The following is a 15,336-nucleotide window of genomic DNA, read 5'->3' as shown; positions in this document are numbered from 1 at the left end:
AGAGGAATGGTGCAATTTCATTTTAGGATAGAATATTTTGTGGTTCTAGAATGTTTTCTGCTTGGGGAAGGCGGGATGGGGGGTATTACTTTTGTCTGCCTAGGGCAGTGGTGGCGAACCTATGGCACAGGTGCCAGAGGCGGCACTCAGAGCGCTTTCTGTGGGCACTTGGCCCATCGCCCCAGCACACCAGACAGAACTGAATCTTTCTGCAGTTCCAAGCCACTTAAAAGATGCTGCTTTCAGTCATATTTTGATACTTACATCTCTACTTACAACTGTAGGAAGAGGGAGAATGAGTAGACGGGGCGAATTATCTTTGGAGGACCCCCTGCTGGCCCCACGATTCTCTGTGTACAGAGGGACACTAGAAAGAAGCTAAAATGATGCAAATGCCGAGTCCTGGCCCTGAACACAACCATCAATGGTTAATAGCTATATTATCCAGGGGTCATAATACACATTAGGAAAAGCACAGCTCCTGTATGTACATATGTACAGCTTATGAAGGACCTGCCTCTGTGCACCCCAGATGACATGACCAACCCTTCTACTAGCCTCCTCTGTGCGTGCTCTGCGATTGTACTTAATAAAGCTCATTCAATTTGAAAAAAAAAAAAAATACAGGAAATGACGTGTCCGACGATTTGTTGAGCTGTAGAAGAGTCGGTGTGAGATGTCATCATTGCCCTGCAATCAGTGATCTGTCGCTGGCACTGCGGCTGGCTGGTACACAGGGCGGCAGCGGACACAGGTACACAGGTACACATCAGTGCCCGGCCACTGTACATGGGGCAGCGCTGTGTCACGGGTAACAGGGTGACCGAAGAGTAACTTCACAATACAAGTTATTTCTCTATTAACTTTCTCTTCTCATTCACCCCGAGCTTCTGTTCTGAAGTAATAAAGATTTTTTTCGGATCCCAGTTGTAGTGAAGGCGCTGGATAGACCTGGTCCTGTGACCCATTTCTTTAGGTAGACGGGTTTCAGACTCCAATCTGCACTGCACGTATCTTATGTGTCAGCATGATAATACAGGGACATCACATGAAAGAATATAAAACAAGGAGAATAGATGACGCTGAGGTGGCAACATATTGATAGTCAGACGTGTAAACTGTATGAGTGTGTACAATGTGCATCCAAATTCCTGTCCTGTGTTCCAGGTGAGGTCAAGGCGCACTTATTTGGGGGTGGTTCAAAGCTAAATCCAACATTGAGTTCCCAGACATAAGAATGAACCGTACAATATGAACATTTGTGGGAAATATATATATTAAATGTTAATTGACTTTATAGCATCTACCATTAATATTTATAAAATAAACACAGTTTTGCAGATGCCCTTACAATCCCAACTATCATACGTTGATGCTTGTGCCCCATTGTTCTGGTGGATACATCAAGCGTCATAGGCCTCTGGATGTATCAGTCAGACAGATGCGCTCCGGGTAAAACTACACCATATCACACCTGGCATAGTCTGAACCTGTTTGCAGGTTCTTAGAACGAAGGCACAGGACAGGAACGCCCCATCTGGGCCCACTTTGCATGGCCATGCACCTCCATGCCCACATGGTGTGGAAATGGTGTAGCCTCAAAATTAGTCACGATTTAGTTCAGGTTGCAAGAAATTGCAGTTATTTCAGTGCTTTTGCGTCAGTAACTGGTGTACAGATAAATGCCTCCCTAGGTCTTTACCTACCGGTATCTTCACTTTTGTTGCATACAGAATCTCAAACCTGTTGTAATTTGAAACATGGGATCTCATCTTAAATATGATAGGGGCCCAAGATAGGGGCGTCAGGTAAAAGCTGGTAACAGGTGCACTGTGCAAAGGTAGAATGGGAGGGAATCATACTTGATGTTTCTTATACAAACCTTTTATAGATAATTTATGCTAATTTTTTTGAAACGTTAACACAGGGTAATATAGAATAACTAGTCAAATTGTAAAGTCATATAGACATAGTCACATGTCCTCTTTAATATGGCAATATTAGATCTTTTTTTTTTTTAAGTATACATGAAAACCATTAAAAGAGCTTGTGTTTCCTCTCAGATGTTTCCGCTACCTTGAATAGTGCATCTCTATGAAATATGGCTTCTTGTGAGACTGAAGGATCACTGGACGAAACAGTCCATGACTTGGAGAAAAGTGAAGCTCCTACAAATTTAGATCCAAACACATCTGATCTTCCTTTTTATGTTTGTGAGTTTGTGGAGAAGGAGATTGGAAATGATTTCAAATCTTTGTGTAAAGTTTCCAGTCTTATTGAGAAAATTGCAGAAGAGAAGAAACATCTGGAGGAACAGGTATGGAAAGAGTGTTGCCTTGAACAAAATGGATTTGCATCTATAAAGGTCTGTTTGTATTTCAGGTCATTTTGCTGCTTAAATATTAAAACAAATAATTTTTATCTCAAGGTTTTAACAGTCTCTTCTGAGGCTCCAAAGCGAATTCAGGTTGCGCTGAGCAATGCTGAAAGTACGCAGTCTGCCCTCGCCACTCTGCTGGAAAGAGAAGCCGCAGTGAGTGAATCCATTGGTAAACATCTGGAGGAGGCTACACCATGGATGGATGATCTTGGGGTGCTGACAGACCAGATCAATGAAGTTGAAAGGCATCTTAATTATTTGAAATGGATCTCTCATATTGAGGAACTTAGGTAAACAGGAGGCTGTGACTTGAATAATACCATAAACCTGAAACATCTTTTTATGTTATGTTCATGTTGTGTTGTGGTGGGAGTTAACACAAAGTATGCTTTTGTTGTTGGCAGTGACTATATTCAGCAACATCTAATGACAAATAATGTAGCTGAAGCTGCAAGTACTCTGGTGTCTATGACAGAACAAGCTATCAAGCTCCAAGACTCCTCTTGCTTTCATCTGTTGAAATTTATTACATCTACTGTTCAGTTCTGGCACAAAATACTGAAAGACAAATTAACAAGGTAATCGTTTGAAGAAATCACCTCTTGATCCCAATATTAAAGCAGTTTTAATGTTGAGTTTATTGTTTGGTGCAGTATTACTATAGTATCTTAATGATACCCAAATTTGCTTTGTCTGCAGTGACTTTGAAGAAGTGTTAACTCAGTTACAATGGCCTTTTATTGGTCCCCATCAGCTGCAAACGCCCATTTCTTCTTCCTCATCATCAACAGCTGGAGGAGCGAGCGTGAAAGAGGTTTATGCTAGTTTGGAAACTCTCTTTATTCAACTCCTGAAGCTTCAGATTTCGTATCCTTTACACGATATGCAGTGTATACTGAGGTTTTGTTATTTACAGCTCCAAAAACCTACCGTATTTTCCGGACTATAAGGCGCACTTAAAAGCCTTGGATTTCCTTGGAAATCCAAAGTGCGCCTTATAGTCCGGTGCGCCCTATATGAGGGCAGCGGACCCTACTTACATAGGTCCCCGCTACCGGAGACAGCAGATCTCCAGCGGGAACTGCAGACCACGCGGCACGAACAACTTCTGTTGCGTGGTCTGCAGTTCCCGCTGGAGATCTACTGTCTCCGGTAGCGGGGATCTATGTAAGTATTCCATTCTCCACCTCCCACTCACCTTCCCCGCGTTCCGCGTCTCTTCTCGGCGTCGCGTCCCGTCGGTTCTCTGCTCCGCCCCCGGACCTCCGCCACGCCCCCGACCCTGCGCCTTATAGTCCGATGCGCCTTATATATGGAATTATTACATATATAAGGCGCATCGGACTGTTGCGCCTTATATTCCGCTGCGCCTAATGGCCCGGAAAATACGGTATTTCTTTGTTGGTGTTTTCCTAAATTCGGCAACTAAAACCTGTCCATACAATAGGTCATTAAAGGGGTATTCCCACGAAAAGTTGCTGATCAGATCACGAAAATGAAGGGTAAGATGGGGTCCCACGTACCTCCGTAGGACCCCTCGTTGCTCCGTCAGACTAATGGAGCAGATTGCTGCACATGGCCGTTCTGCTCCATTAATCTCTATGGAACTGATGGGGATTGGTGAATACTGCACAATCAATTTTGTTTTTCAAACATTGGGAAAATACAATAAAACATTTCGGTTTAATAATCCAAAATTAAGATCCCTTTGATTTATAACATGTTGGGTAAAAAAAAAAAAAAGCAGGGAACTAGTTTTGTTGTGGGTATCAAGTATAGTTGACTTGTGCATTCAGGCATTTGATGGTTGATAATGTATTTGTTGTAGATGTAATATTTCCTTACAATGTAACCCTAGAGATGAGTTGATAAGTAAACCTAAGCAGATGCCAGAGAAATATTCCCTTCCAGCATCTCCTCCCATCATTCTTCCGATTCAAATTATGTTACTTCCTCTTCAGAAAAGGTTCCGCTACCATTTTACAGGAAACAGACAAACCAATGTTTTAAGTAAGGTGAGCCCTGTTTGCAGCCATCTGCATGTAAACATTCATATTTATAACCAGTAAATATCAGAACAATTTGAGTTATTGAAGATGAGAACATCCTCAACCTGTTCGTAATGTTTATTTGCATGAAAATGCTGAATAAAAAGCAATCTAGTTATTAACGTATAAATTAAACATGTAATAAAAATGACCTGTCATTGCTTTGTTTAGTGACTATGACAGAAATATGAACAGGTTCATGAGTATTTGGATGGAACATTTTGTGTTTTCCCTGTATGTTTTCTGTGACTTTAAAGTATCTCTCTGCTTTTTCGTCTAGCCTGAGTGGTACCTTACCCAGGTTCTAATGTGGATTGGAAACCACACAAAATTTCTAAATGAAAAAGTTCAACCAATTCTGAAGAAGGCTGGATCCACTGTCAATGCAAAGGTAATATAGTGTAATATATGTCACCCAATACGTTATTTTGCTAGACACATTGAGATTGGTTTTAGTTAAAAGTTCTGTTCTATTAATAACGTATGTATAAATTATGTGAATTTCTACCCCTTTAATATGAATGTTAGCAGCCAGTCTCCTTGTTTTTTCTGCAGATGGAGTTTACTCGAGGACTTGTCATGTTGGTACTGGAAAAGTTGTCTGTTGACATTCCTTGTTTGTTGTACGATGATGTACTTTTCTGTCACCTTGTGGATGAGGTACTCTTGTTTCAAAGAGAGCTCCACACGACACATGGATATCTAGGCAGCCTGCCAAACTGCATGCACATCCTTTCAGAGGATACCTTCTTTCAACGATGGCTGACAGTAGAAAGGAAATGTAAGAGAGTATGATTTACCAAATAATTTCATAGCCAGGCAACATGCTTATTTCACAAGCACAAGGTCGTGCAGCTTATGATAATTTTGCAGTTTCATCACTGTGATATTTTAGCAGCAATACAATCCCCCTAAAACATTTGCAAGGTAACCTGCTTGTAATCCAACACATAGTGGGAGTCTTACCATTTAAAACACTTAAAATAATGTCATGTAATGATCATGATGGTATCTTCCTCTTATTGCTAGTGGCTCTAGAGAAGATGGATTCCATGCTGTCATCAGAGGCGGCCTGGTCATCACAATACAAAGACATCTCGGATGTGGACGAGATGAAATTTCCTGACTGTGCAGAGACATTTATGACTCTTCTGCTTGTTATCACAGGTAACTTCTTTTCCAAAAACATTTTTCATTTAGACTTTGTTTAATCACAAAAGTCATTTTTCACTGCTGACATGTTCCAATATTGTATTTAATCCTTAATAGCAATCTTTTTTTTGATCAGTTCATAAAAGCTTTTTAATTTCTCATGTATTCATTCTGTTATCTTAACGGGCTCTCTGCCAGATTCTTCAGCTAAGTTCTGGAGCGGGGAATTTCAAATCCTAACGTTCCTCTGCTCCATTACAACCCTCCTCCCATTAGTTGCTCCTCTGTAAAGCATCCCCTCCTACCCACACAGGCACAGCAGAGCTGACCGTGTATGTTATGGCTTTGATAGCAAAGCCGAGAATGTCATGTGCTATATGCATTTTATGGATCTCATCATCTCTGATCTGTCTAATCTCTCTTTCTATGTATAAGATACTAGTGAATGTTCAGAAGTTAAATGAAAGTGTATGTAAACCTGTAACCTGGTAATCTAAGCACATTGTCAGCACACAGCATCTCACAGCACTAGAGGGGTCATGAAGTGTCTACTTAGATAGTCCCCGCCCACAGTCTGGAATCTTACACTGACCATTACTGAGCGATAGGAGCTAAAACAGCAATAAAACTGAGTATAATTGTACAGTTACCAGTTAAAAATGATCTTTATTGTGTAAACATCACTAAGCCTCTTTTGGCCTTAAGGACGCGGCCCCATTTTTCAAAAAAATTATCTTTTTTCGGAACGTTTTTTCCATCCCCCCCCCCCCGCGCGTTTAGCTTGCAGGTCCAGTAACGATTCTGCTTTATTATACAGATTGTTACGGACGTGGCAATACCAAATATGTGGCGTTTTTTGTGGGTTTGTGTTTTTAATAGTTTATTTATAGTTTTTATGGGAAAATGTCATTTTAGGGGCTTATATTTTTATGTATTTATTTTTTATTTATCCTAATGTGTTAACTTTACTGTTTTTACATGTTTTTACTTATACTTACTCGAACTTGAAACAGCAATGCTCTGATTGCTGGTTCAAGTCCAATACAATGCTCTACAATACTTTTACATTGTAGAGCTGTGTAAACTGTCTGAGCATGCAGAGCATGCGCAGACAGTTTACAGTCAGACCCAGAAGGGATCTGACTGACAGGGACATCGGGCAGCCCCGGAGCACATGGCAGACTTCGGGACTGCCCAGAAGAGGATCGGATCCCCCGGTAAGCGGCACGGGGGATCCGATCCACAGCAGGAACACCCTTACACGCCGCGGTCATGCTTGACCGCGGCGTGTAAGGACTTAACACCCACGATCGGAGTCTATCATAGCTGACAGCCGCTGCTCCTGGTACCGGCTCCGTTCGTGAGCCGGTCCCAGAAGCTGAACGTTATACTACGTCCCGGTGCGCTTAGCATGTCGCCCCGGGGACGTAGTATAATGTCGTGGTTTACCTAGGGGTTAAATTTGAGAATTTTCTTTCATGGACAAACCCCTTTAAGACAGTAAATATCCGCTGGGCCTGTCTGAAATTTGCTAGGGAGCGTTTGGATGTTCCAGAAGAGTATTGGGAGAATGTTGTATGATCAGATGAACCAAAGTAAACTGTTTGATAGAAACACAACTTGTCGTGTTTGGAGGAGAGTGAGTGCTGAGTTGTATCCAAAGAACACCATACTTACTGTGAAGCAGGGGGGTGGAAACCTCATGCTTTGGGGCTGTTTCTCTGCAAAGGGACTGATCTGTGTACATGAAAGCGTGAATGGGGCCATGTATTGTGAGATTTTGAGTGCAAACCCCAAGGGAGATTATTGGAGGTCATGCATGTCTTCCATTTTCTAATTATTGCTCCAACAGCTGATTTCTTCACATCAAGCTGTTTGCCTATTGCAGATTCAGTCTTCCCAGCCTGAATGGAGAGTGAAGCCGCCTTCACTTCTCAGTAGGCATCCGGGAGAGAGAGGGCTCACCATGCAAGTGCGAGAATTGCTTGCTCCGGTGAGCCAACATGTCTGAACAAGTGAACGTTTATTATTCCCCCATGGTGAAGATTCTGCCTTTTTTATTTATACGATAATTTCTAAAGAGACTGTAACCATCTATATTAACAGCCCATTCATAGCTACAGTCCAGCCATGTATTACTGATCACCCACTATATGATACTTGCCCACTAACATTCAGAGTTGTATTTCTTCTATTTTTTTTTTTGTGAAGCGTATGTTGCCCTCCCCTTAGGTCTCTACTTTGCCGTTCTTGATACCACAAAGTAATGTCTGTGCTGTATCACTGCAATTTGTGTCCTTTTTTTGTCACTAACAGACAGATATAAGAACCTCCCAACAGCAGAAAAGAAATTGAAGTTTTTGGAGCTTCAGAAAGATTTGGTTGATGACTTCAGGATCCGTTTAACACAAGTGATGAAGGAAGAAAGCCGAGCACTTCTGGGCTTTAAATACTGTGCCATTCTCAATGCCGTCAATTATATTGCAGCGGTGCTTGGAGACTGGGCTGACAACATTGTGAGTATTTATGAATGTTCAGATGTGTAAGATTGTGTCTAAATGGTGAATTACAATGCACAATTCAGAAAAGATGGCTTGTTTTACCTATAGTCGGCTCTATGGGTAAAGTAATAATACAACTTGGGGCATCCGGGTGGCATTGTTGACCTGGACTTTTACATGTGGGGATTGCCCTATAGGAGTATCTAGCTGTGCGGTTAAGCAGCTTATGTTTGGAGTTATGTAGAGGTCAGTTAGAGAAAAGTAAATCATTCCAGTGCCAATTTTATGTATAAAATGGACATGTGGTTTATATTATTAGTCTATGTGGCATTATTGTGTTTTGAAAAGGTTCTGTTCGTCATGAATCATCAGCTAATTCTTTGTCTGTTTGCAGTTCTTTTTACAGCTGCAGCAGGCAGCACTGGAGGTTTGCACCGATACCAATTCTAGCAGTAAGCTTCAACTCGGACAGCTGGCTTCCATGGAAATTTCTGTCTTTGATGATATGATTAATCTCCTGGAGCGTCTAAAGAATGATATGTTATCACGTCAGGTAGAGCATGTTTTTCGAGAAGTCAAAGAAGGTGCAAAGATGTATAAGAAAGAAAGGTAAATGTAACTCTTACAGGGGAACTTAATCTACACCCCATCTAGCCAGCACTCTTTTTCTCAGAAACAAAATTTAATGATCAATTGTCACAGTTAAGGAACCCCTTATTAAATGAGTTTTCTCACAAAGAAAACTTGCTGCTCAGTGGGGGTCTCAGTGCTGAGACCCCCACAGATCACGAAAAACTAGGGCTTGGATGGTGTCCCACGTACCTCAGTCGGACTCCTCGTTGCTCCGTCAGACTAGTGGAGCAGACGGCCGCGCATGACTGCTCCTTTAATCTGACGGAATGGCAAATGATCTATGACCGTTTTCGTAATCTATGGGGGTCTCTGCACTGATGCCCCACTGATAAGCAAGTTAGGCTGTACTGTTTTCCCTATTCTTTGTGGGAAAACCCCTTTAACCAATGCTTATCCAATGTTGTCAAGAAAAGCTGATGCATGTAGGCATTTGGCTGCTGCATTCATGCATATAATAAATTGATAGATGTCTATGCTTGTGCACATCTCTTTTCATTCTCTTCTAGGGGAGTTCTGTAAAGGGGCGAATACATACAGAAGTTACATAACTTCTCGAACCATATATAGTCACTCAGCTTTTTACATTACAATATGCAGGTTGGCACCAATCACCAATGGGAGTTAATAAAAGTCGTATACATGTGTTTAAGTTATGCCAGGAGTTACCATTTTTTGCAAAATACTTTTATATTTACTGTATTTTTTTGTACTATTAGATGCACTTTTTAGTCTGCGTCTTCTAGTCTGAAGGTCAGGAGAATCCAGCACTGCCAGATAATGAGATCTTGTAAAGCGCTGACATAGCGCTTCACACAATCTCTGAGAGCAGACACTCACACTGCTCTCCCTCCCTTACCCGCGTCCCGACTGTAACAAACACAGGACCTAGAGTGATGTCCGACGCATGTGACTGATCACATGCTTGCTACAACACTCAAAGTACTCATGCTGCCAGGAATGGGCTGGGACAGGGTGAGAAGAAGGTGTGTTAGTGTGTATAGCAGTGTTGAGTGTGCTCCTATTTCTGTTTGTGTGAATATAGCAGTGCTGTGAACCTGTGAAGAAATGGATGTAGCAGAGTGGTATGTCTAAATGTATCAATGTAACAGTGCTTTGTGTGTGAATGTAAGGATGTGTGGTTAAATGTATGGATGTAGCAGAACTGTGTGTGCTGTACTTGTGTGCTACCGACAGGGAAATTTTAATTGGTGAAAGATATAATTTTCCTTTTTTGGATGACTAAATCTGGGGTGCATCTTATAGTAAGGAAAGTCTTATAGTCTAAAATATATAGTATTGCAGCTCCTAAAGGAAGCTAAATGTGACATGGTTTCCCTCAGACTAAAAAATGTTTCATGATCTAATCCTTCCATCTCCTTTTGGTAACTTGTTATCTCATTCTCATTACAGGTGGCTATCGTTGCCATCACAGTCTGAACAAGCGGTGATGTCCCTGTCCAGCTCCGCATGCCCTATGCTACTGACACTCAGGGACCGTCTTCTACAATTGGAGCAACAGCTTTGTCATACTTTATTCAAAAGTGCTTGGCAGATGCTTGCTGAAAAGCTTGATTTGTTCATTTATCAAGATGTAAGTAAAAAGGGCAATAGAAGATGGATAAAACGTTGAAGGGGTATTCCGGGAATTTGAACGTCTGATACAAAAAACTATGATGCTATAAATAAATGAATATAACAAAATTTAATGTCATTTATCACAAAATGTAGCTAAATTAGTTTGATTTTATGATTCACAAAATGTTATGGCCTCTCTAAAGTATCAGCAAGATGGCCACCTCTGGAAACTACAAGTCCCATGATCTTTTAGGTCTCAGTAAACCCTCCTCCCACTTATGCTCTGCTCCTAGTGACGATGTAACAGACTTTCTTGCTCTGTTACCATAGTAATGATGTGTTATTGCCATCACTGCACATTACCTCACTAATATGATGTTTCACCACAACACTGGCCATACTGGATGCATTTCAACCAACCGACTACAGCCAAACATAGTGATGATCACATGACCTGCCCAGGCAGGTGCAGAATATGTGACGTGGACACAGCGGGGGTTATGTCCTATCGGTAAACCAAGTAATGGAAAATCGTGCCCACATGTCCAAAACTATTTAGCATTTTGTAAATAAAAAGTGATCAAAAGGTTGTACAATCCCACAAATTTGATCAGTGGTATCATTTCCTGCAAAAACTTACATGTTATACATCTCTATATGCCAAAGTGTCTAAAAGTTATTAGTGTCAGAATATAGCAAATTGAAGAATGTTTTTGTAGAAAAGGTTCTAATTTTTTAAAACCCAATAAATAAAATACATTTAGTATCCCCATTATCACACTGACCCAAAGAATAAAAGGGAGGTGTCATTTGGACCGCACATTGAGAGCTGTTAAAGCAGAGCCCACAAGAAAATGGTGCAAGTGCAATTTTTCGTCAAGTTCCTGTGCATTTGTAATGTTTGGCTGCTTCCTAGCACACAATATGGAAAATGAAATACCGCCTCCAGGAAGTACAGTATGTTATGCAGAAATCAAGCCATTTTTAAGTTCCATACACATAAAAATAAGCAAAAGAACCAAAAAAACAAAAGGGCACCTGCAGGAAGAGGTTAACATTTATTTCTTAAAACTGGAAAATCCCTTTTTAGTTTTAGCTGCTTATCAGTGCTGGAATGAATGTCTTACAGGTCATCTTGGCCAACCATTTTAATGAAGGAGGAGCAGCACAGTTGCAGTTTGATATGTCGCGGAACCTCTTTCCTTTATTTTCCCACTACTGCAAAAGACCTGAGAACTATTTTAAGCAGTGAGTATAAAGTTATATAGAGTATAAAGTTAAGTCTATGAGACATTAGAACTGAGTATATAAACATCCATGTATAATGTTATAGTTCTTACTGTCTGTCATGACTACTTCACCTCCCAGCCATATTGTGTTACGCTCTTAATACAGGCTAAAATCTAATCAGTATTTCTTGTTATGGCAGTGTAAAAGAAGCATGCATCATTCTGACTCTTAGTGTGGGGTCGGCACTGCTCCTGAAAGACGTGTTACAGTCTGCAGCACAGTACATGGATAAACCCTTTACCAAGGACAAGGTGCCCTCTGCTACAGCAGCACTTAATGAACTTGGAGTCTTTAAGCTGGCACCGCAGGATGTGGAAATTCTTTTCAATTTACGAACAAACTGGCCCAATACTGGAAAATAATTATTGTGCATCAAAATCGTTAGTTGTGTTAATATATCTGGCCATCCTGTATATATGTATTATAAGTGGATAAGATGATAGGAATGTGAAATAGATTCTACTTGGACTAAATAGTTACATGGCCATTGAGATGAGTGGGTGTGCGCTGCAATACCAGTCACAACCACTATACAATGTATGGCATAGTGTTTGGGAAGGAGTGAAGAAGCCACTGCACTTATTTGAGCTCTGCAGTCTCTTGAAACAGGTTTGGCAGGTGTTGGACTAATATTACAGTCCAATGTCTTTAGTCTGTAGTCCAGTATCTTTTGGAAAGGGCATCAATAATTTAGTCCCGTAAAAAAAAAGAAAAGACAAGGACAACATGAACACCTTTCATGGCCCATGTGTGTTAAATATCAACCCACTGGTCACTGGTGATGTTGTTTTCTCCGACTATTTATTGGAGTCATATTGCAATCATAAAAACTAGCACCAAATCTTGTGTGATCAGATCATTTTTAATACTAAGCCATAATGTCTAAGTGATACGGTGAACCCAGTCTGTGTCTTGTGTTTTATTAAGTTATTGTTATTTGTAATCATTTCAATATCTTTCTTGATTGTCTTCTTAATTATTTTGCTGCTCATTTACCACATCTCATACAACGCCTTCCCATACCTTATTTCACATGTTGTCTGCATTGTATGCATTCTTTATTTGTGCAATAAGTTGCGATTACAAAGCTTGGGTTACTACATTTTTTAAAAATAATGGATCACTTTGAGGACACTTAGATTTGTTGTGTAATATATATATATATATATATATATATAATATATATACTCACTCACCGGCCACTTTATTAGGTACACCATGCTAGTAACGGGTTGGACCCCCTTTTGCCTTCAGAACTGCCTCAATTCTTCGTGGCATAGATTCAACAAGGTGCTGGAAGCATTCCTCAGAGATTTTGGTCCATATTGACAGTTGCCGCAGATTTGTCGGCTGCACATCCATAATGCGAATCTCCCGTTCCACCACATCCCAAAGATGCTCTATTGGATTGAGATCTGGTGACTGTGGAGGCCATTTGAGTACAGTGAACTCATTGTCATGTTCAAGAATCCAGTCTGAGATGATTCCAGCTTTATGACATGGCGCATTATCCTGCTGAAAGTAGCCATCAGATGTTGGGTACATTGTGGTCATAAAGGGATGGACATGGTCAGCAACAATACTCAGGTAGGCTGTGGCGTTGCAACGATGCTCAATTGGTACCAAGGGGCCCAAAGAGTGCCAAGAAAATATTCCCCACACCATGACACCACCACCACCACCAGCTTGAACCATTGATACAAGGCAGGATGGATCCATGCTTTAATGTTGTTGACGCCAAATTCTGACCCTACCATCCGAATCGAGACTCATCAGACCAGGCAACGTTTTTCCAATCTTTTACTGTCCAATTTCGATGAGCTTGTGCAAATTGTAGCCTCAGTTTCCTGTTCTTAGCTGAAAGGAGTGGCACCCGATGTGGTCTTCTGCTGCTGTAGCCCATCTGCCTCAAAGTTCGACGTACTGTGCGTTCAGAGATGCTCTTCTGCCTACCTTGGTTGTAACGGGTGGCGATTTGAGTCACTGTTGCCTTTCTATCAGCTCGAACCAGTCTGCCCATTCTCCTCTGGCATCAACAAGGCATTTCCGCCCACAGAACCGCCGCTCACTGGATGTTTTTTCTTTTTCGGACCATTCTCTGTAGATGGTTGTGCGTGAAAATCCCAGTAGATCAGCAGTTTCTGAAATACTCAGACCAGCCCTTCTGGCACCAACAACCATGCCACGATCAAAGGCACTCAAATCACCTTTCTTCCCCATACTGATGCTCGGTTTGAACTGCAGGAGATTGTCTTGATCATGTCTACATGCCTAAATGCACTGAGTTGCCGCCATGTGATTGGCTGATTAGAAATTAAGTGTTAACGAGCAGTTGGACAGGTGTACCTAATAAAGTGGCCGGTGAGTGTATGTTTCTGTATGTTAAAAAGGAGGAAAACAGACCTTGTGCCCTAAATCCTTAACAATTTATGTATCTAATATTACCAGCATGACACAAATAGGTCGGAGCACAATATATCGGCTGTTGGCTGCATATTAATTCTGTAATTCTCTACAGAAAAACTTTTCCAAACTTTTCAGTCACAACCATTTTTTTTTAATCGCTAAGTATATGGATATATAATTCTTCTTATGGGCCCAGTCAGCTTATATTGTCAGGTGACCACAGGAAAGTTTGGGCGATCAGTTGCCTGTAGCTTCTCAAGTGACGTGATCACCATGTACAGACAAATAGTTATAAGTGGGAAACCTCCTTAATATTTTTATTATAATATTATCTTTGTGTTTTATTTATCATATGGCATTGAGTCGTTCTTCTTACGACAGCCATGATCAACAGCAGGGAAGCTAGGTCTTAAAAGTTGAAGAAGATTTTTTCAGATGAATCCTCCTGTGGGTGAAAAAAGTCTGTTGGTGAAAATTCTACTAACAGATGCTATATAAAATGAATGTAGACTACAGTCCGAACAATATAGTCACAAGATATTTAAGGGGGTATTCCCATCTGGGCATTTATATTTAATTGAATTCATTTGCCATATGTAATCATTTCTTCAATTTGATATAATTAAAAAAATGTTCCTGTGTGAAGATAATTTCTCACAAATGTAGTCATGTTGTCCCTTAGAAACGAGATAGCTTCCTCGGATACGACCACCTCACACACTGGCAGCGGTGGCCAGACATGCGCTATTGAGTCCTGTCTGACCACCTGGATTCAGCAATCGTTACCACAAGGACGGGTGTGAGACTTGCAGTAACTCCCAGACATTTTGTTTCTTTGGGCAATCTGATAAAGAGGGGTTGGGGATTGGGTTTCTATTCAGTTCCTCTAGGCTTCAGTGGTTCTGTCCAGCCCCTTAGTCTGTGCTATTTACCATAAGCACCTACTCCAGTCCTTCATATACCACAGGAATAACATACAACCCTTGCAGATACTTATATACAAAAAGACTTTACTAACAACAAACATGTGACAAAGTAACTACATAAAATACAATACAAAATACATAGAGAACACAACTACACACAAACCTCTTTTCCTGACCCCTCCCGGACACCGTAATGTGTATGTATATACAATATATTCTAACACTACAGCAGTTCCTGGATATATCCTAAAGCAGGAGTCACATCCAGTACCTGACCATATACATGTACATATAGAGACTCATGCACAATAGCATCTGTATATCTACTCCTCCAATACACATGCAGGGCACAGGTCCACGTGTGAATGGGGTACTGGATGTACATGTAGTTACACTAATATATACACACTCACTGTAGACACTTA

General features: G+C 40.9%; 2 protein-coding genes across 3 annotated transcripts in view; one reads left to right on the top strand and one right to left on the bottom strand.

Moving 5' to 3' along the window:
• The first annotated feature begins 630 nt into the window (after positions 1–630).
• On the top strand, positions 631–12,606 carry RINT1 (RAD50 interactor 1). 2 transcript variants are annotated; one of them, XM_072147188.1, is made up of 14 exons: positions 631–754; positions 2,064–2,317; positions 2,429–2,670; positions 2,785–2,958; positions 3,080–3,247; positions 4,239–4,395; positions 4,709–4,819; positions 4,984–5,209; positions 5,458–5,595; positions 7,897–8,096; positions 8,476–8,690; positions 10,125–10,305; positions 11,419–11,537; positions 11,719–12,606. In XM_072147188.1, exons 2-14 carry the CDS (start codon positions 2,102–2,104, stop codon positions 11,939–11,941), a joined length of 2,370 nt encoding a protein of 789 aa, XP_072003289.1. In that variant the 5' UTR covers positions 631–754; positions 2,064–2,101; the 3' UTR covers positions 11,942–12,606. The 2 variants fall into 2 exon arrangements, with proteins under 2 accessions (XP_072003289.1, XP_072003290.1); XM_072147189.1 differs by having other exon boundaries at positions 631–762.
• Positions 12,607–14,113: 1,507 nt separating this feature from the next.
• Positions 14,114–15,336, bottom strand: part of EFCAB10 (EF-hand calcium binding domain 10) — a 4,164-nt gene continuing 2,941 nt past the window's right edge. Inside the window, exon 4 of the mRNA XM_072147190.1 lies at positions 14,114–14,430. Within this exon, the coding sequence (XP_072003291.1) occupies positions 14,388–14,430 (43 nt within the window). The 3' untranslated portion in view covers positions 14,114–14,387. The remainder of the gene's footprint in view (positions 14,431–15,336) is intronic.

The sequence above is a fragment of the Engystomops pustulosus genome, chromosome 4 (assembly GCF_040894005.1).
Source record: "Engystomops pustulosus chromosome 4, aEngPut4.maternal, whole genome shotgun sequence".
Taxonomy (NCBI): domain Eukaryota; kingdom Metazoa; phylum Chordata; class Amphibia; order Anura; family Leptodactylidae; genus Engystomops; species Engystomops pustulosus.
The sequence above is the reverse complement of the archived record's forward strand: the minus strand, read 5'-3'. Positions and strand labels throughout refer to the sequence as shown.

Coding starts and splice junctions, on each gene's coding strand:
- RINT1 (XM_072147188.1), top strand. CDS start 2,102: ATGGCTTCTTGTGAGACTGAAGGATCACTGGACGAAACAGTCCATGAC. Junction 4,396..4,708: donor AAACCAATGTTTTAAGTAAG/GTGAGCCCTGTT, acceptor TTTTTCGTCTAG/CCTGAGTGGTACCTTACCCA. Junction 10,306..11,418: donor ATTTGTTCATTTATCAAGAT/GTAAGTAAAAAG, acceptor AATGTCTTACAG/GTCATCTTGGCCAACCATTT.